Source organism: Protopterus annectens, chromosome 9.part0, assembly GCF_019279795.1.
Source record: "Protopterus annectens isolate FY-2018-M chromosome 9.part0, PAN1.0, whole genome shotgun sequence".
Lineage (NCBI taxonomy): Eukaryota > Metazoa > Chordata > Ceratodontiformes > Protopteridae > Protopterus > Protopterus annectens.
The window spans coordinates 786,922,247-786,943,781 of record NC_056743.1 but is presented as its reverse complement, the minus strand read 5'-3'; the positions used below and the strand labels follow the sequence as shown (position 1 = coordinate 786,943,781).

Below are 21,535 nucleotides of genomic sequence, written 5' to 3'. Positions count from 1 at the left end.
GTACCACCAATGGAACAAGGGCAAGGATTTTACTCCAGACTTTCCCTGGTACCAAGAAAAGAAAACCAATGGAGGCCTATTCTCGACCTGTCCGCTCTGAACACATATCTCATTGTTCCAAAATTCAAAATGCTGACCCTACAGCAACTTCTTCCCATGCTGGGCAAGGAGTCTTGGCTGGTGACTCTAGATCTCAAGGAGGCATACCTGCACGTCCCTGTACGACCAGATTGCAGAAGATACCTCAGATTTCTTGCAGGATCAGAGCATTATCAATGCTCAGCATTGCCCTTTGGCTTATCTACTGCGCCCAGAGTATTCACGAAATGCCTGGCATCAGTAATTGCTCATTGCAGGCTTCAGGGAATTCAGATTTATCAGTACCTGGACGACTGCCTGATACAAGTGGACAACAAGACCAAATTAACACAAGATTTGGAAAAGGTTATACAACTACTGCAAGCCCTGGGATACAGTCAACATGAAAAAGTCAAGACTGTTACCATCCCAGAGGATAACATTCTTGGGTGCAGAATTGGACACTTCAAATCAGATGACATTTCTCACAGCAGAAAAACAAAAGCAGCTACCGCTCTATTTCAGGGCATTGACAACACAGAACCAGCTTACAGCGAGGAAAGTCCTGCAAGCCCTGGGTTACATGGCATTCTGCATAATATTGGTTCCACATGCCAGGCTGCATATGAGGAAGTTGCAATGCTACCTAAGGAATATATGGTCTCAACACAAACACAGCCTAGAAGTTCAGATTCCAATAATCCCATGCCTGAAGCAAGAGTTCCTGTGGGCTCAGGCCTGTCTGTTGAACAGAGGACTGCCCTTCCACAAACCTCACCCAAGCCAGACTATCACCACGGACGCCTCGGACCTAGGCTGGGGGGCACACATGGTGGACAACTGTATACAAGGCCTATGGACACAAGACCAGCTGAACCTACACAAATCAAAAAGAGATGCTGGCAGTGAAACAGGCAATCCAGTCATTCAGACAGTTTCTTCAACAGGGTCATTTGCTGATAAGGACGGACAACACCACAGTCATGTGGTATATCAACAAACAAGGAGGCACACATTCATATCCTCTATGCCGGATGGCAGTGGACCTGTGGAATGTAGCCCTGAACCTCAACATTCAGCTCCAGGCCATATTTGTGCCAGGAAAAGAAAATATTCTAGCAGACACTTTAAGCAGAACTACCACGGATGCCCACGAATGGATGCTGCATCCAGACATCTTCAAATCCATTACAAAGAAATGGGGACTACCAGAAATAGACCTGTTCGCATCCCCACACAACCACCAATTGAGGAAATTCTGCACAAGGACATCCCACCCACTAGCTTGGAAGGTGGACTCCCTCTCCTTCAGTTGGGAAAACCTGACAGCATATGCATTCCCACCTCTTCCTTTGATGCACAAAGTGCTACTGAACAAAGAAGATCATCCTGATGGCTCCAGACTGGCCGAGGCAGCATTGGTACCCGCTACTGAGGAGTATGGCTAGGACACACGCATGGCCCCTACCTCTAGTTCCTTTACTGCTAACACAGAACAACTTCAAGATCCTACATCCAAACTTGAAAACACTACAGCTGGCTGCCTGGAATATTATATAAAACAAAATAACCCAGATTTATCCCAGAGGGTTAAAGACATTATACTGGAGGCTTGCAGACCCTCCACAAGGAAGGCTTACTCAGCCAAATGGAAAAGATACCTCATTTGGAGTGCAGCAAAAGGAGAAAGTGTATCATTACCAAACATAGCTAACATCCTGGAATACTTAGCAGACCTTTTCCACAATGGCCTGTCTTACTCCTCCATTAAGATTCATGCATCAGCACTTTCAGCAAAATACAACATGGATCCTCCAGTCTTCTCTCATCCTCTACTCAGGCAGTTTGAGAGGAATTAAAAATGTAAAGCCTCCAAGGAAGCCACCTTTGCCTACATGGGACCTCAACTTTGTCCTGGAAAAGTTAACACTTCCCCCTTTCGAGCCAGCAGCAACAGCAGAGTTAGTTATCTTGGAAAACTGCTTTCCTGCTTGCAATCACTTTAGCAAGAAGGGTTTCTGAATTACAGGCATTAATGGCAGTACAGCCCTTCCTTATCTTCCATCGGGATAGAGTATCTTTGAGAACCAACCCTACTTTTATGCCAAAGGTGGTCTCCAGGGTATCATTGAACCAAGCAATACACCTACCAACATTCTTCCCCAACCCACAGAACAGAGGGGAAAGACTACTACATACCTTGGATGTGCACAGGCAATTGCGCTACTATCTGGACAGAACCAAGAACAATAGAAAAACTGACCAGCTTCTGGTAGCATATGCAACAGGAATGGAAGGAAAAGCAATTTCAAAACAGACAATCTCAAAATGGATAGGAAATTGCATTAGATTTTGTTACTCTTTTCATGGAAAGACAACTCCAGAAAACATCAGGCCTCACTCCACAAGAGCTACAGCCACTACTACAGCTTTCTTACGAGGAGTGGCTACCAAAGACATTCTAGAGGCTGCTACTTGGAGCTCCGTGCATACATTTGCCAAGCATTATAATCTACCTTTATACTCCAAATCCCGAGCCGGTTTTGCAACTGCTGTTTTGCAAGGGATCTTAACTACACCATAATCATTTCAGTGCCTCCTCCCCCAGTTTGGCTATGGTATTCTACCCATATGTTAGGACTGCAGATGCATCCTTGAAGGACATAGTACAGTTTTGTACCTACCATAAATGTAGATGTCAGAGAGGTATGCATCTGCAGTCAGGATTACCCACCCTCCTTCCCCTCTGTGGTACTCCTCTAGGGTATTTGCCCATCTTGTAGCTAGCTGGGGGAATCTATTATGGTGTATTTGTTTGTATATATGTATATACATGTTATTTTTGTTTGCTCTCTACTGCTTGGAATCATTTGCATTTATCCAAATTTAGCCTTCCTAGAGGGCACCTGGCATCTGGGGCAAGAAACACTGAGGAAAATGGCGTCTGCTGATGCCTTTATACCCAATTCACAGCAGCTATGACGTCGGGTGAAGTGCGATATCAGCCAAGGCCAAACCCAGACTTTGGAATCCGGCCGACCGAAGGGCTGCCTGAGGCAGGGCAACACATATGTTAGGACTGCAGATGCATACCTCTCGGACATCTACATTTATGGTAGGTACAAAACTGTACTTTCCCTCTGTTCTCAATAGCAAAGGGCAGTCATCACAAGTTGCACACAAGGTGGGCCTACTCACACAAGGGATTTCTCATTTACCCTCATCTACAGATGTTAGGTCTAACACTCTGGATGATAAACTTTTAATTCCCTTCAGACACCACTACTCTGAGGACGTGCTTTCAGTCCTGAGGAAGGCCGGAAACCAAGTACAAGGAGATCCTACATGTGAAAATGGGACATTCTCCAAGTGGTGTCTTTAGGCACACAGGGATCCCTTTCAGGCATATACTCTGCTAGTCCTTGTGTGACCTTATCAAGGCTGGCCTTTCATACTCTTCAGTGAAAGTCCACCTATCTGCAGTCTCTGCCTGCTTACCACTAGAACCCCCTCTACTAGCCAGGCTAGATAAATTATTCTTGAAAGGGATCTTGCACATCAGACCAAGGAAACTGGTACCACCTCCTTGGGACCTAAACCTCATCCTGGAAAAACTCACACTGCCTCCATTTGAGCCAGCCAGTGATGCAACATTCCAAATGTGCACATGGAAGGCTCGACACCCTTCTAGCAGAGGTAAGGGCCATGAGCAGTACAGTTACAAGCTCTCATTGGCGCTCACCCTACACGGTCCAAGGATGGGGTGACCCTGCACACTAACCCTTTCATGCCAGAGGTGGTGAACTGTCCTGTCCACCTTCTTACCTTCTCCCACTAATGACAGTGAGGGGATGCTCCATTCCCTAAATGTGCAGAGAACTAAGGTTTTATTTAGACAAAACTAAGTCCATCAGAAAATCCAACCAACTCTTTGTATCCTTCCACCCCGGAGCCCTGGGCAAGACAGCGTCTCCAAACTATCTGCTTCTGCTGCTACTGCCACAGCAAGGACCTACCTTAGGGAGTAAGAGCTCATTCTACCAGGGCCATGGCATTCTCCAAAGCCTTCCTCGGGCCTGGACACTGTCTCCATTCTGGAGGCAGCCACCTGGCCCATCATGCACACTTTTTTACCAGACACTACAAACTGGACAATGTCTCCAGAGCCAGGGCAGGGTTTGCTAGGGCAGTCCTGCAGGGCTTTCTGGAATCTGCTACCTTTTCCTCCACCCTACCTTCCTAAGCTGTGGCATGCTCCCACACTAAGAATACTGCAACATAGGAATAGGACATAGAATAGTTGTGCAAAATCTTAGCATACCATAGATGCCCTTCTCTTCCATGGTACAGTATTCCTCTCCTCCCAATCCTATCCCCCTTTATTCCTTTGGACCTGTTTAAAGTGCACCCTTGGGGCACCCCTAGACTAATGTCAAATGAGCCAGCAAATGGCACTTCTGGTGGACATAGTTTGGCTCTACTGGACTGTCTGACTGGACTTTTCTCTGCATGCAGATGTCACATTTGTGGTCCCTGGTTTATGGCTCTGTGTGATGTCCACGCACGTACAGCAACCAGGCTTAAGTTTTTGTATAGGAGCGGACGTTCAGGTTGCATGACGTGGGTAATCCCACACTTGAGTACTGCAGCATGGAAGAAAGACCTCTATGGTTACGGTAAGAATTTACACTTTTGTTAGTGTGCCTTGGTCATCTGAATCCCTCTGTCCAAAACCTGTTGACTTCCCTTACCCTGAAGCGGAGTATCTCCCTTCTAGAAATCAGGTTAGCATGAGTTTTTCTTCCTCCCCATTCTTTTTTCATGCACTCTCATGACTCTTGATGCCTCAAACACTGTTTTCCCTCTGCTAGCTTCATTTCCTCTACCTTGACTACCAGGACAGCTTACCTTTTTTCTCAGTGTGTGCTTCTGTATGCTTGCAATACCCTCTTCTGCATTGCGGTATGCATTCCTTTATGTAGACTGCTACTCTGCCTTTATCTGGGTCTATATTAGATGCACGAAAAGACTTTAGCGCTAACGCTCACATGAGCGAAAATGTCAGGAATTGAAACCCTGATTGTGGGGTGTTACAGTGAGGAGTGGGATATTTGCCCTTTACTCACTGTAGTGCGACCTCTGAGTTAGATTATAGTGTTGGGGGGTGTGGAGGGTGCAGCCCCCCACAATAGCAATTTCGATTACCGGCATTTTCGCTCAAATGAACGTTCTCTGTAAAGTCTTTTCGATTTTATAATATAGACCCCCCCTTCATCTATCCTATGTCTAAATTTACTAAAATGCCCCACCCCTTGTCACCCCCTTCTACATTACTGTATGCCCTCCCCAGCTCAGTCAAATACATGCCCTTCCTCAGGGTTGCTGCTCAACCCCTCTACACAGAGCTCCAGTATATCTTCATGTCTACACTGTTTGTAGCACTGTCCACCATCCCCCATTGTGACACTTGGCCATGTCTGTACAGCAGTATGTAACTTGGCCTTGACACTGTCGAAGGTTGGATCCAAGATTATGGCTTGGGGTGGACCACCATGTTTGTGTCAAGGTAGTGATGGTCAGAATTAAGTATTATAAAAGGCATTAGCTTTTTACCTTTCTGAATGTTTCATTAAAAGGGGGGGGAATTATGTTATTTGAAATTGTGTATACTAAATATGCTCAATCTTTCCACACTTTACAGGAGGTGGATATCTACACGGTGAAGGTAGAAGACTTGACCTTCACATCTCCCTTCTGTCTTCAGGTGAAGAGGAATGACTACATACATGCTTTTGTGGCTTACTTCAATATTGAGTTCACTCGTTGCCATAAGAGGACTGGTTTTTCAACAAGTGAGTAAATTTTCAGTAATCTGTACTAAAACCTTTTCACTGGCTGGTAAAGCAGATCAGTTTGGAAATTCTTTTTGGCAGGAGGTTGATTCACATGATGCAGCGTTGTGCATATCTGATATTGTCAACGCATCAGACACTGAAGAATGGCAAAGTACCATTGGATATGACTGTGGCTTTTGCTGCACATTTGTGATTACTTCTCTTACTAGTTGGCTAGTTTCCTCTCTGAGAAAAAAATGCTGTTTTGTAGTTGTAGCTCTGCTTTTTAGGGGCATGAGCTCTTCACTTGCTTGCCATCTTACTGACTTCCCCTTGTCTGATGGCTTCCTTTGAGTATTGTAGTAGCACTTTTCTGTGCTTTTTGGATTTCGCTGTTCCCTTGAACTTCCTATTGGATCCATACAATTGATATTTACTGTATCTGTTGCACTGTAGAATTGTACTATAATACTGTCTAGTGGAACAGTGTTTTGGACGGCAGTATACTTGCCTTACAACAAACATCTTAAATTCCAGCTTATGCAGTTTTTCAGTTTACTTTCTGTTGTAAATTTCCTATTTTGTCTGACTTTGTAGCTGATTTGGGTCTAATGATCATAGTACAGTTGTGCAAGTAACCTTAAAATGGATTATCAAATCATTGATCTTCGCGTTTCACTGTTGATCACATTTGGGTTATTCCTGCCAGGGTAGCCCTCAGTCTGCTCTAATACCAGAGGATTAGTATTTCAGCATCGGTTGCTGCAGGACTGTGACATCAGGTAGTCAGTGGTGTAAAAACAGGCAGCTGACGTCATTACATTAGTCTTTCTTGCCGAGGAGCCAGAAGCAGCATGAGTGGTTGTCGGCCGCTACCGGAGATGTTCTTAGTGTTTCACTGTTGCAGTCATCACATTTGGGTTATCTGCTTGCAGTAGCCCTCAAGTCGGCCTGATTAACCAAGTCTTGGGTCCTGCGTCAGTTGCTGTCCCATCTTCCATGACGTCAGGAGTATAAAGCATGTAGCTGACTGCATTACATCAGTCTTTCTTGACGTGTGGTGCCCGAACCAGAAGCAGTTCACAAGTGCCGGCCGACCAACTCCTGAAATTTTCTTTTTCGAGTTTCAGAACCGAAGTCTTCAACTAAGCTAAGTTCCCAGTTGGGGAAACTTTTTCTTGCTCTAAACCGATGTCAGTAAAAGTCGATAATTGTATTTCTTGTGGAAAACAAATACCTCAAAGATTTTCATTCTTACTGCATTCCTTGCCTAGGCCCTGTCCACTACTTTTCTCGCTGTCTGATGTAAGAGTGTTCAATCTCTCAGTTTGTTCTTACACACTGGTTCGGAGCCGATCCTCTGCTCAGTCGGCCGAATTGCAAAGCTCTGAATCTCAGAGAAGCTTGAGACCAGCCCATATCCCACAATCTTCCCTGCCATTATTTTTTTCTTCAGGCACCCTTTTGTGGCCTAACCCTTCTTCTTTGGGTGTGGTTTTCTGTGTCTCTTATATAGCCCTTTCTACATATCTATATACATATAGGATTAGCAGTTTTTCTATACTCATTAGCTTTTGTTATATTAGTATGTCAGAAAAAATTAAATCTGGCTTTAAAAGAAGTCCGTGTGGGCAGAAAATGTCCATTACTGACAATCCTGCTTCCTGCGTCTCTTGGCCCTCTCCATCTTCAAGAGGATTGCTCTATTTGCCATTCCTTTAGCGGGAGGGTCATGACAGGCACAGGAAGCTCAGAGTTACTGAAGCCTGCCTTTCAAGAGGCTTTGGACAAGTCGGATCAGGCTTCTAAATCCTCAAAGGGGTTGAAGATGTCTGAGCCCATGTCATCGGCTCAGTTGACCTTCTAGGGTTCGTTCGCCGGTTCCACAGATCTCTGGGCTGAGCGTCAAACATTTATCTTTTCCTGAGCCCCAGATCTTGGAACCGGTGTCGGAGCTGCCACCACCGTCCATTCTTCGGTCGGTGCCATCTTCGGCTCCTTTGACCTTTTCTTCCAGACCTTTATCTGAGACCGATGTGGATCGTGTCATGCAGAAACTCATGGAAAACATGGCCCTTTCCAAGTTAATTGCAGTTTCCTCCCAGTTGGTGTCGAAACTAGAAGGCCTCCCCATCCAGTTCTCGGAGCCGGGAGAGGATGACCTGATAGTGGAGTCCTCTGTGCCGAAACCGTCCATTGCACGATCGACACCATTGACTTCGACTCCTTCGGAACCGATGGAGTCGCGGAGCCGACTCTCTCCTCTGTTTCGGGACAGTCGTACCGACTCTCCCTCTCGGGGCCTCTGCACAGACTGGCTTGGCTCCGTCCTCTGGGTCTGAGCCCACGGCACCTGGGTCTGGGATGCTCCCGTGTTCTTAACCGGGGGGTGCCCTCGGCCAGGGGTTCGGGGGCCTTTGACCTTATGAGGAAAGTATTGTCTGCACAGAAAACCACATCAGGGCAATCTTCCCCAAAAGGGCCACTTTCTGTTTCTGCTCCCACGATCCATCCCAAGCGTAGAGCCCAATTGCCTCTGCCACCCCCAGAGGGTTCCCCCTGTTCCCTGGAGGCCTCACCAGAAGCCCCCTCTGAGGTCCCGAGGAAGCTGTTGTGCAAGAGGAGGCACATAGATTCCCCACAGGAATATCTAACGTCTGACACCGACTTGGATGAGGCAGAGGGGTCCACCAAATCACCCTCTGAGGTGTCATTTGCAGACATCCTGGAGATCTTGAAACAGGGGTGATTGGCAATCCCTAGCCCCCACTGAGGACGAGTCGGTGCTGCTGAAGGCTTTTGGGGCTCAACCTTCTACCTCCTGGGTGACTCCGCCCTTCAATGAATTAATGGATTTGATTGCTCGAAGGGCATGGGAGGCACCTGACACAGTGGAACCAGTCCCTAGGAAACCAAACAAGTTCATCACTTCCCCCCAAGATAAATCTTATCTCACCAAGGGAGTTTCTGTCGACGCTATGGTGGTGGTGGCAGCCACGAAAAAGGAGATGTCCGAGTCTTCATCTGTTCATCCTCCTAAAAAGGCTTTTAGGACTATGGACAGATATGGGAAGTGCGTTTTTAGTTCAGCAATTTTTTCCATGCGTTCGCTAAACTATTTGACTCTCTTCACACGTTTGCAGAGGATCACATCAAGGAGCTGACAGATGCCCTCCAGGGTAACACAGATGCTGCTGTTTCAGAAAAAGTAACAGCACAACTTAACACCCTCACCTCCATAGTAAATTCATCCTTGAGGCTCATCTCGTATGCAGCTGAGGGATCGAGTAGAGCTTCAGCGATTGCTCTTCGAAGACCATCATGGCTGTGCTCCTTTGCGGAAGCCTTCAAGTCTTCCTTTGCCAATGCCCCTTTTGATGGTGCCACACTTTTCGGGCCCAAGGTTAAGGAGACCCTCACTCGGTGTGAGCAAGAGGGAAAGACCCTGTCTGCTGTTGGGGTCTGTTTTTCTGCTCCTACTAGACAGTACCCCAAAGGGCAACGAGGCGGAAAAATGTGGTTCCGTAAGAAACTGGGATCTTTCCAGACCATACAGAGTGATACTCCCTCCAGAGGCAGAAGAGGGGGTAGAAATGGAAGACGCCGCCCTGGTGGCAGAGGGGGGTCCGCATAACCAAGGCGACAGGGATTCCATCCCTGGGAAGCCTTTCCAGCACTCCTGAAGGGAGGCCCAGCTGTCCTGCTCTGGAGGCAGTCGGGGGTCGCTTGGCTTTATACCCACTGGCCTGGCTAAACCTTACTTCGGATTCTTGGGTAAAAAGCATTATAACCAGAGGATACAAAATCCCCTTCACATCAACGCCACCTCTACAAAGAAAGTTTCCAGACGTGCCACCCCGTCTGCAAAATCTAGCAGCTAAAGAAATTTCAAAGCTGCTCAGTCATCCAACCAGTCCCGGCAGACCAAAGAATTAGAAACTTACTCAAGGTTCTTTTTAGTTCCAAAAAAGACAGGGGACTGGAGACCGATCTTAGATCTCAGCCATCTCAACTTCGTGAAGGAAAAGTTCTGGATGGTCACGCTTCAATCGATCCTTCCATTCTTAAAGAAGGATGATTGGATGTGCTCTATAGATCTCAGATGCGTACTACCACATCAAAATGGCCAGACCGTCCAGAGATCACCTGCGCTTCCAGCTGGGAGCCAGTCACTTTCAGTTTCGAGCTCTGCCCCCAGGGTATTCACCAAATGCATGGCAGTAGTTGCGTCTCACTTGAGAACAAGGATTCCTATCTGGACGACTGGCTCCTCACCGCCACCACAGAGTGTAGTCTATTGCAAGCCAGAGACTACGCAATCAGCCTATCCCCACTTAGGGATTTCCAAAACTTTGAAAAGTCTTGCTTATCGCCCTCAGTGTATTTCCTTCATCTGAGCAGACCTAAATACATGATCGACACTACTGAAGCTCCCTCCAATAAGAGCCTCAACCCTCAAACAGCAGGTTCTTCTGGTCAGCAACAAAGCCCCAGCCAAACTGGTGTTAAGTGTTGGGACTGATGGCAGCCGCACTAATTGCAGTCCCTATGGGAAGGTTACACATGAGGATCCTACAATGGCTGCTCTTCGCGCAGTGGTCGTTCCAACACCTACCCCTAGCGCACGAGATCAGGATAACACTCTTGCAGACGGGACCTTTCATGGTGGGTGCGCGATCAGAACCTCACTATGGGTCGTCCGTTCTACCCAGTCCAACAGCCACAGTAACCACGGATGCTTCCCTGATAGGGTGGGGGGGGGGGGGGCTTTTCAGGGAAGAACAGTCCAAGGAGAATGGTTCTGCACGGAGTACACTCTACATATAAATGTTATGGAGTTGAGGGCGGTGTTCCTGGCGTTGCAACACTTCCAAGCCCTCTTACCTGTAGGAACAGTAGCAGTTCAGACAACATGTCTGTAGTCTGGTACATAAACAAGCAAGGGGGAACCAGGTCTTACCGGTTATGCAGAGAGGCCATGAGAATTTGGCAATGGGCAGAGTCCACGGGTCGCTTTCTGATAGCAACGTACATCCCGGGGTCATCCAACGTCATTGCGGACAGGTTGAGCAGAGCCATCCTGTTACCTCACGAGTGGTCCCTCATTTCAGACTGCAGAAAAGATCTTCCGCAAATGGGGCCAGCCTTGCTGCGATCTGTTTGCTTCCCCGTTGAATGCAAAATGCAGAAGCTACTTTGCCCTTCTACCCCCTCTGGGGGGATGTCCCCAGGGACGCACTGATGCACGATTGGCCCCTGGGTCTCCTATATGCATTTCCACCTACTCCCTTGATTCCCAGATTTCTACAGAAAGCCAGGAACCTGGAAAGGACTATAGTACTCGTAGCCCCATTCTGGCCTTGTCAAATATGGTTCCCCTTTCTTCGAGACCATCAAATAGAGGAACCATGGATTCTGGACCCAGTACCAGATCTACTGACACATTCGTCGGGAGTTCCTCACCCGTCTCTACAGTCCCTCAAACTAGCAGCTTGGCTGCTCTGCTTCCCTGCCTAGCCAGGTCTCATCTACTCCCCCCAGCAGTTCAACACATTCTGGTTGCTTCTCATAAAGCTTCCACTACTAAACTCTATACGAGCAAGTGGAAATGCTTTGTATATTGGGCATCTAGCCAAAACTTAGACCCCTTGGTAGCTCCTCTACATAAAATTTTAGAATTCTTATCTATCCTTTTTCACGAAGGAGCTTCTACTTCCACGCTAAGAGTACAGTTGGCCATATCAAACTTCCATATTGGTGAGGAAGGTTCTCCCATTATGTGTCTGACTTTAAGGCCTTTATGAAAGGAACCTTCCATCTTAGACCGCCTGTCAGAAAACCTTTCTTTCCATGGAGCCTGAATTTGTTGCTGTCGCAACTCATGTTGCCACCTTTTGAACCTGCTTCGTCATGTCTCAAAGTTCTTATCGTGGAAGACGCTGTTTCTCGTCGCAGTTACCTCAGCTTGTAGAGTATCAGAGTTGCAAGCATTATCGGTCAGACCACCTTACTTGATATTCTATCCAGACAGGGTCTCTTTGCATAGAAATCCATCTTTCCTTCCAAAAGTATGCTCAGTTACGAATATTAACCAGTCTATAGAACTCCCTACCTTTTTCAAAAACCATACTAACTGGAGTATATGTTGCACAAGTTGGATGTTCACAGGCAATTAAGATTTTATTTCGATAGGACCAAAGCTTACAGGAAAACGGATCAGCACTTCGTCTCATTTGCAGACAATAAAAAGGGCATGCCAATTACTAAACGTACACTAAATGGCTTGCTGACTGTATAACATTTGTATACTCTAAATCAAAGCAATCCTTACCCACCAAACCTAAGGCCCATTCTACCAGATCCGTCTCCACTTCCTTAGCTCATGCAGCTCGTTTGCCTTTGGACACTATTTGTGCAGCAGCCACGTGGTCTAAGCCGCATACTTTCATCACTCAGAGTGGACAAAGTCTCCAAGGATAGGACATCATTTGGTTCCACTGTGCTTAGGAATGTTCTTCCATGAGTCACTCGGGGTGACTGAGCTAGGGACGCTACCCGTGTGTAAGAAACTGCGAGATTGAACACTTACATAAAGTTGTGTCCTTACCATAACGTTCCATGTGGAGTGTTCATCTCGCCTTTGTTCTTACATTCCCCCCCTCCCCCCAGCAGTTTGGAAGAACTGGTAGGATTAGAGTCTGATTGACGTGTCTTGACCCCTTCTGGGGTATATGGTCCCGTGTATCATGGGATATATGTGTAGACCGTTAGTTATTGCTATGGTGAGAGAGTGTCTCTGGCTGAAGAGTGTATACTTCTAGCACCGGAGGTGTTGGATCTTTTGGTCTGGTTTGTTTGCAAACTAGATCTGAGTAATGGCAGGGAGGATTGTGGGATATGGGCTGGTCTCAATCTTCTCTGAGATTTAGAGCTTTGCTATTCGGCCGACTCTGAGCTGAGGATCTGCTCCGAACCCGTGTAAGAACAAAGGCGAGATGAACACACTACATGGGATGTCATGGTAAGGACAAAACTTCTTTTTTTGTGCCTTATTTAAACAAACTATTCGTCGTCAGTATATCTTTGCTTCTAAATATTTTGGTACTCTGTTCAATTATCCAGGTATGGCTTTGGTAAGCCACCAGACTACCGACATCCCAAAAAAATGCAAAGATAGACTGTGTAAGTCTAAAGCTGCCAACACTTCTCAAAAGCTAGTTGCCAGTTTGGTATTCAGTGAAGTGCTTTAACAGCCCCTGATACCCGCTACTTCAGATTCGCAGGCCTCTGAGACCCATTCGGTGTCTGGTATGCCGTGAGATGCTTCAGCTGTTGAACCTGCAGATGTCTCTAGCTTGGATGGGTCCAGAGCTGCAGTGTAGGCACCGGCTTCTGAGGGTGTATTCAGGCCTACTGACTTGCATATTAAACCAGCGCCATCTTCAGGCCTAAAACTCTGTCCATGCCTAGAAAGCCAATGCCCAGACCGCATGGTCAGGCCTCTTTGCCTAAAAAACAAATAAGAATGGCTGAAGAGTTTATTACTTTAATCAGTGGAAGCCAACCTTCCCCCTCTGAGACCTAGGACTGAGTTTGCTTGATTCTTCTGATCAGAATTCTGAAATTTGTTTCCTCTGACCAGGATTTACCCTTATCTACCTATGAGGACTCTATTCCCTCTGCTTCCCCTCCAGAGGACTTCTTTTGGTGAAACCTTGCATACTCTAAGGGAGCATTTTTGCTGGGAAAGCCAGGATTACCCTAATTCTAAAGAGGCTTGGGGATTTCTTACTCCTGCTCCAACACAGGCATTTAGCTATCCCCCCTGTACTTGACATTGTTGGTGCTTTTTCGGAATCTAGCTTGGCCCCTGATTCTTTACCTCCTGATCCTAGAAAACCTGTTGGATATTACAGGGATGTCCTTCAAGGATGCATCTGCAGTCTTCACAAATGGGTTGTCCTGTCGTCAGGCAGCCCTTCGGTCGGCCGGATTCCAAAGTCTGGGTCTGGCTTCGGCTGGTGTCGCACTTCACCCGACGTCATTGCGGCAGTTTTCGGGTATAAAGGCATCAGCCGACGCCATTTTCCTCAGTCTTTCTTGCCGCGCGGCGCCCGAAGCAGAAGCTGTTCGCAAGTGCCGGTCGGTCAGATCCAGAGATAACATTACCGAATACAACTTCGAAGACTTCAATAAAGCTAAGTACCCCATTGGGGACTCTTTCTTGCCTCAGCCGATGTCAAACAAAGTTAATAACTGATGTTAAGTTGTCAATCTCGCCTTCATTCTTGCTGGATGGGTTCGGAGCCGATCCTCTGCTCCGACTCGGCACTTGCTTTAGCTCGAACTCCTTTTACCAGCTCGAGGCAACCCTATATCCCATGATGCAAGGCGGAACTACCTCAGATCTCGTTTGCCGCTTAGCGAAAGAGGTCTCCTTTGCCAGCTGAGGTAAGTTTTTTCTTAGTGAAATAAGAAAAAGTGTAGTTAGGGGTTTATTTTTCCCTGTTAGTGTTAGTTTAGTCTGTAGTTAGTTACAGCCCACCCTATTCCCTTTTCAAACTTTTTATAAACTTTAATCTAAAGTTGTTTAGTCAGGCCTAGTTCCCCATTGGTTATTCCCTTCCTGTGTGTTTGTGTAAGGGATTAATTTGTGTGTTTGTTGGGATTGTTTGTGTTTCTTCCTCCTAGGATGTCAAAAGAAGGCAAGGTCTCAGGCTTCAAGAAGTGTGACCAGTGCTGTCAGAAAATGTCTGACAGACGGTCACACTTCTTGTGTTTATTGCCTGGGGCCTTTGCACCTGCAGGACTCCTGTGCTTTGTGTCATGCTTTTAGCCAGAGAGTCCTGCAGGAAAGGAGGAATAAGCTCATCCTCCGAGGCTTACTTAAGCCAGAAGGTTCTCCTCCTAAATCAGGGTCAGGAAAACCTCATAAGCCACCGAAGGCTCAGGCTACAGTGTCCAAGCCTCCTCCGGTGGCTCCGGCGGAGCCGACATCGGCTCCGGCTGGAGTCGATACATCTTCTGTTCAAGTAGTGGGTTCGGTGCCGGCCGGTTCCGATACCCTGACTACTGTGGCCTTGTCGGCTCCGGCTGGAGCCGAGATATCCTCGGCTCCATCTGGAGTTCAAGGGACTTCGGCTCCGATGGTTTCGACCCGTAAGAGATCTCGGTCCCCTTCTATACTGAGTATCCACTCGGCTCCGGGGTCTCCTCTTTTGTCGGAGCGGAGCCATCGGAGCCGATCTTCAAGATCTTCCAGGCTGTCTGACCACGACTTGGAGAGGGTGGTAAGCAGGCTGTTGAAGTCTCAGGCACTGGCCCAAATGCTCCATAGCCCGTCTCAACAGACTTCGGCTATAGCCCCAATCCTTGAGCTTCCTCCTCCGACTCAACACCAGAGTTCGGAGCCGGAGCTTCTCGGGACAGCGACTGTTTCGATGCCGGAGCCGATGCATCCTTCGGCTCCGTTGTCCTCGGCTCCGATCTCCTCCTTGAGACCTTCCTTGGAGGGATCCGGTCGTCGGGTTTCCACTGTCTGCTCCGAGGGGGCTAGTGGCATCGGACCCTTGTCCGACCCCGCTCTCCCTCTCAGGGCTTCGGCTTTGGTAAGCTCGGCGCCGACATCGGCCTCGGAGCCTTCTCTCTCTTTGGAGCCGACCATTCCTGTCTCTTCGGAGCGGGAATGTTCCGGCCTCCCGGGGAGAGGAGCCTTTGAGGTGATGAGGAGTGTCCTGGCCTCTGAGCCTGGTCAACAGTCCATCCCTCTAGCTCCTCCCTCATCAGTGCCTGCAGATGCCTCTTGCCAGCCTCTTGCTCACAGGCCCAGGGATCCATCGCCCCAGGTTTCCCCACTGGGAATTTCCTCCTCTTCCGAGGTTTCTCCTGATCCTGCAGGGGAACCCCTCGAAGAGGACGGTAAGAGGAAACACACAGACTCCCCTGAGTCTACTACATCTGATACCGACTTAGATGAGTCGGAGGGTTCCCCACGGTCCCCCTCTGAGGATGTCTCCTTTTCAGACATCCTTGAGCTCCTCAGAGGGGGAATTGGCCCTCCATTGACCCCTCCGAGGATGAGTCAGTATACCTGGAGGCTTTTGGATCCCGACCCTCCACCTCCTGGGTGTCTCGCCTTCGACCCACTTACGCAGGTAGTGGCTCGAAGGCGTGGCTCCAGATTCTGTGGAACCTGTCCCCAGAAGACCATCCAAGTTCATTACGGCCCCTTCGGATAAACAGTTCCTTTCCAAAGGTGTCTCTGTGGATGCTATGGTGGTGGTGGCGGCCACTAAGAAGGAACTGGCGGATCCTTCAGTACCTGTCCATCCTATCAAGGATTCTAGGACCATGGACAGGTATGGAAAGCGGATGTTTTCTTCAGCGACCTTTGCTATGCGTTCGCTGAATTACCTTTGTCACTTCACCAGGCTTCAACGAGATATTCTCAAGGAACTGGGTGAAGTAGTCCAGGATCCTTCTGCTGCTGGGGCTCAGGAAAAGATTGCCTCACAGCTTGCTGTCCTGAATTCCATATCTAACTCCATGCGGCTCATACTTATGCGGCCGATGGAGCGAGCAGGGCTGCAGGCACAGGAGTTGCTCTTAGACGCCAAGCCTGGATGCGGCTGTGTAATTTTGCAGACCCCTTTAAGGCGTCCTTCACTAATACCCCCTTTGATGGTTCGGCTTTGTTCGGACCTCAGGTGAAGGATACCTTGACCAGGTGTGAGCAGGACGGTAAAACTCTTTCTGCCGTTGGAGTCCAATTTTCCACTCCTTCTAGACCATATACAAAGGGTCAGAAAGGGGGAAGATGTGGTTCCGTAAAGCCCAAGGAGCTACACCGGACACACGTGGTCAGTTTACCCCCAGAAGCAGAGGGGGTAGCAATAATAGACGCCCTAGAGGCAGGGGGGGTCCTCAGAACCAGGGCAACAGGGAGTCTCTTCCTGAGAAGCCCTTTCAGCATCCCTGAGGTGTTGCCCGACTGTCCACCCTTGGAGGCAGTCGGGGGAAGGATTTCACTGTACCCAGTAGCCTGGCAATCCCTATCCCAAGAGAAGTGGGTACAGTCGATTATATCCGAGGGTTACAAGATCCCTTCAAAGGTTTCAGACTCTACAATCCCTTCCAGACATCTCACCCGGTCAAAGGGATTTGGCAAAACAGGAGGTTTCAAAACTCCTAGAAAAAAGAGCCGTCCAGACAGTACCGGCAGACCAAGTAGGATCCGGCGTCTACTCAAGATTCTTTTTGGTCCCCAAAAGGACAGGAGATTGGAGACCAATATTAGACCTGAGCAATCTAAACAGATTTGTCAAGAAGGCAAGATTCCGGATGGTCACGCTTCAGTCCATTCTGCCCTTTCTGGGCAAGGACAACTGGATGTGCTTTATAGACCTTCAGGATGCGTACTATCACATAAAGATTCACAGACGCTCCAGAAGGTTTCTCCGCTTTCGGCTAGGGACCAGTCATTACCAATTCGGAGCACTGCCCTTTGGCCTCATTTCAGCCCCCAGAGTGTTTACCAAATGCATGGCAGTGGTCACAGCTCACCTGAGACGTCTAGGATTCCAGGTGTTTCCTTATTTGGACGACTGGCTCCTCTCCGCCACCACCAAGTGTCAGCTTCTTCAGTCCAGAGACTACACCCTACAGCTTTGCAGGAAACTGGGAATTTCAGTAAATTTCGAAAAATCTTCTCTGCTGCCTTGCCAATCTATCACCTTTATAGGCGCAGAATTAAACACCGTCAAAATGTTAGCCAGACTAACAGATCAAAGAATTCTGGACATCCAAAAATTTGTTCGGCTTCTGTTACAAAGCAACAAGATCAAAGCCAGGTTTGTCCTGAAAGTTCTAGGTCTAATGGCTGCGGCCATTGTTCTTCTACCACTGGCTCACTTCCACATGCGTCTCCTGCAGTGGATGTTATTCACGCAGTGGTCGTACCACAATCTTCCGATGAGACACGAAATCTTAGTAACAGTCGTGCAGGGCTCATCTGGGCTGGTGGATATCTTCCCCTCTTCTTCGTCAGGGCCGACCCTTTATTCCCCCTCCTCCAGTTGCCACAGTCACTACGGATGCCTCTCTGATCGGGTGGGGGGGGCATTATCAGGGCAGGATGGTCCACGGGACGTGGCAACCCATAGAATACCATCTGCACATAAATGTCCTGGAGATGAGAGCAGTGCTTTTAACGTTTCAAGCCCTCGACTTTCTTCCAACGGGGGACTATTGCAGTATAAACGGACAACATGTCCGTGGTCTGGTACATCAACAAACAGGGCGGAACCAGGTCCTATCCGTTATGTCGAGAAGCTCTCAGACTTTGGCAATGGGCGATCTCTTCTCAGCGGTTTCTGATAGCAACGCACATCCCCGGCAGGTCCAACCTATTGGCGGACAGGCTGAGCAGATCTATTCTGATGCCTCACGAGTGGTCTCTCAATCAATCTGTAGTGGATCAGATTTTTCTGAAGTGGGGCACTCCTTGTTGCGATCTTTTCGCTACCCCTCAAAACAACAAGTGCCCAGACTATTTCACTCTATTTCCCCTTCCAGGCCAACCCCTGAGAGACTCTCTAACCCAGGATTGGCCTCGGGGACTTTATGCTTTTCCTCCCTTTCCATTGATTCCACAAGTCATTCAGAAAGCCACCGTTTTGAGAGCCAAATGGATCCTCATTGCTCCATATTGGCCTCGACAAATTTGGTTTCCGTCTCTGCATCGTCACCTTCTGGTGCAGCCCTGGCATCTGGACCCAGTTCCGGATCTTTTGATCCACCAGTCGGGTCAGCAGCACCGGGCCATTCATTCTCTCAGCCTCACTGCTTGGTTGCTCCACTTCCTTCCCTAGCCAGGCTACCAATGATTTCTGACTCAGTGAGAGACATTTTAGTGTCTTCTTTGAAGTCGTCCACTAGGACTATTTATGCTAGCAAGTGGCGACGTTTTTCGATTTGGGCAAACTCCAGAAATATTGATCCTTTTACTGCTCCCGTACATTCTGTTTTAGATTTCCTGGCGGAGGTTTTTCATTCAGGATCCTCGTCATCTACAGTCAAAGTACAACTGGCTGCTATTTCCAAGTATCATGTTGGCTTGCATGACAATAACATTATGTCTCATAGATATGCAAGGCCTTTTTTGAGTTTTTCTCCTAAAACCACCTATAAAGCATCCTCCTCTGCAATGGGATCTAAACTTAATGTTGGCATCCTTGATACTACCTCCTTTCGAACCGTCTGCTTCATGTTCTTTGAAGTTATTGACGTGGAAAACTATATTTTTACTGGCTGTCACTTCTGCAAGAAGGGTTTCCGAGATTCAAGCTCTCTGTATTCGTTCACCTTATTTGGTTTTTCATAAGGACAGGGTTTCGTTAAGAACTAACCCTTCCTTTCTCCCCAAGGTTGTATCTCAAACCAATATTAACCAATCTATAGATCTACCAGTCTTTTTCCCTAACTATTCTGACAGAGCTGAACAGAAACTGCATTTTTTGGATGTCCATCGTCAGCTCAGGTACTACTTGCATAGAACTAAACAAATTAGAAAATCGGACCAATTGTTTGTCTCCTATGCAGAAAACAGGTTAGATGTCCTTCATGGATGCATCTGCAGTCATAATAAATGGGTTGTCCTGTCAGGCAGCCCTTCGGTCGGCCGGATTCCAAAGTCTGGGTCCGGCTTCGGCTGATGTCGCACTTCACCCGACGTCATCTCTGCTGGTCTTCGGGTATAAAGGCATCAGCCGACACCATTTTCTTCAGTCTTTCTTGCCGCGTGGCGCCCGAAGCAGAAGCTGTTCGCAAGTGCCGGTCGGTCAGATCCAGAGATTCCTACTACCGAATACTACTTCGAAGACTTCTAAAAAGCTAAGTACCCCGTTGGGGATTCTTTCTTGCCTCAGCCGATGTCAGAAAAAGTAAATAATTGTTTAACTTGTGGGAAACAAATACCTCAAAGATTTCCACTCTTACTGCCTACCTTGTTTAGGCCCAGACCACGACGTAGCTGCCTGTTTAGCCTGTGCTTCCTTCAACCGACGAACGCTTAGGCGTCGGTCGGAGTTTGCTGAACAGTTTTTCGGCTCAGAGTTTGCGTACATTATGCCGTCGGATCATCCGACTACCCAAATAATTAAAAAACGCAAAGAAAAAGACCGACACTCGCGGTCCGTGGTTTCGGCCGAAACCACGGATAAGCAAGCTGCGAGTGTCTCTGTTTCGGCCGAAACCGAGAAAACCGGTCAATCCTCAGCCGAATCCATGACTACTACCGAGGCTCCTGCTACTTTACTTGAATCGGCCTCTGAAATTTTGCCCACTACTGTGGCTTCTAGTGACTTATCTGACACCATCCCTTTGGATGTTTCTACCCCAGCACGTGGTGCTGCTAGGCCTCCTGCAGCCATGTCTATCAAGGCCTTTGCCAGGGCCAAAGCAGCCAAAACTGCTAAAACAGTTCCTGCTAAGGCCCCCTCACACAGACACACTTCTAGCTCTCAAATGCTTACTCTGGCAGAGGATTTAATCTCCTTAATTAGGGGATCCCAATCACACCCAGACAGGGCCTCTCAGCCTCCAGAAAAGAGACCAAGGACAGAGCCACCCCAGCTAGAGTGCTCTGATGATTCTTCGGAGGACTCAGACACTACAGACCAGCCAGAGGCTCCTTTGTCCACGTATGAAGACTCCGATGCTGATGAATCCATTCCATCTGCCTCTCCACCAGAGGAATTCTCCTTTGGGGAAACCTTACATGCCATGAGAGAACAATTCCAATGGCAGGGACAAGATTTCTCAGATTCAAGAAAAAGGCTTAGGACCTTTCTGCACTTACCACAACATAGGCCCTTAGCTATTCCTCCAGTTTTGCCTGTTGTGGATGATGCATTTAATGATGTTTGCACTGCACCTGATTCTTTACCACCAGCCCCTGCCAAACCAGACAGATTTTACAGGGTACCTCACACTCATCACCACCTTTTCAAGGCCCCACTCGCAGATCCTGAGACTATATCCCAGGGGCCTAAGGCAGTAGCTTCGACCTCAACAAAAAACCCTCTCCCTTCTGAAAGGGAATCCAGGTCATTAGAGAGATGGGGCAAAAAAGTTTACACCTCTGCCACTCTCTCAGCTAGAGCTTTAAACTGTCAGTTTCACATGATCCAATACCAAGAGTTTATGCTTGATCAGTTGACTAAAACTTTCCTCTGAAGAATCCTTAGATAAGAAATATGTTTTAGAAATGGTGAATAACATACAGCAGGTTAGTAACCATTCTTTAAAATGTGGCTATGATGCACTGGAGGCTTCCTTTAGATCAGCCATGACTGGCACAGTGATAAGAAGGCATGCATGGTTGAAAGAGCAGGTCCTGCCGGTTCATGTAAAAGCAAAGCTGTTAGATGCTCCTATGGATAAGGACAGTCTATTTGGTACTTCTGCTCAACAAGTAATGAAGAAAATGGAAGAGAAGGCAAAATCTGTACAAACAGTTAAGGATTTCTTACAGGTTCAGCCCCCTCGGTTTAGCAGAAACTGGCCTGCCAAAAATTGGTCCTTTCCAGACTCCTCAAAGACCCAAAGAGGCAGGAATAGACGCT

The 21,535-nt window shown here is 47.9% G+C and overlaps 1 protein-coding gene across 2 annotated transcripts in view; it reads left to right on the top strand.

The window, feature by feature from the left end:
* Positions 1 to 21,535, top strand: part of PRMT1 (protein arginine methyltransferase 1) — a 669,379-nt gene that overhangs the window by 461,273 nt on the left and 186,571 nt on the right. For both annotated transcript variants that reach the window (XM_044083416.1, XM_044083415.1), the window contains exon 8: positions 5,780 to 5,930. In XM_044083416.1, the coding sequence (XP_043939351.1) occupies positions 5,780 to 5,930 (151 nt within the window). The remainder of the gene's footprint in view (positions 1 to 5,779; positions 5,931 to 21,535) is intronic.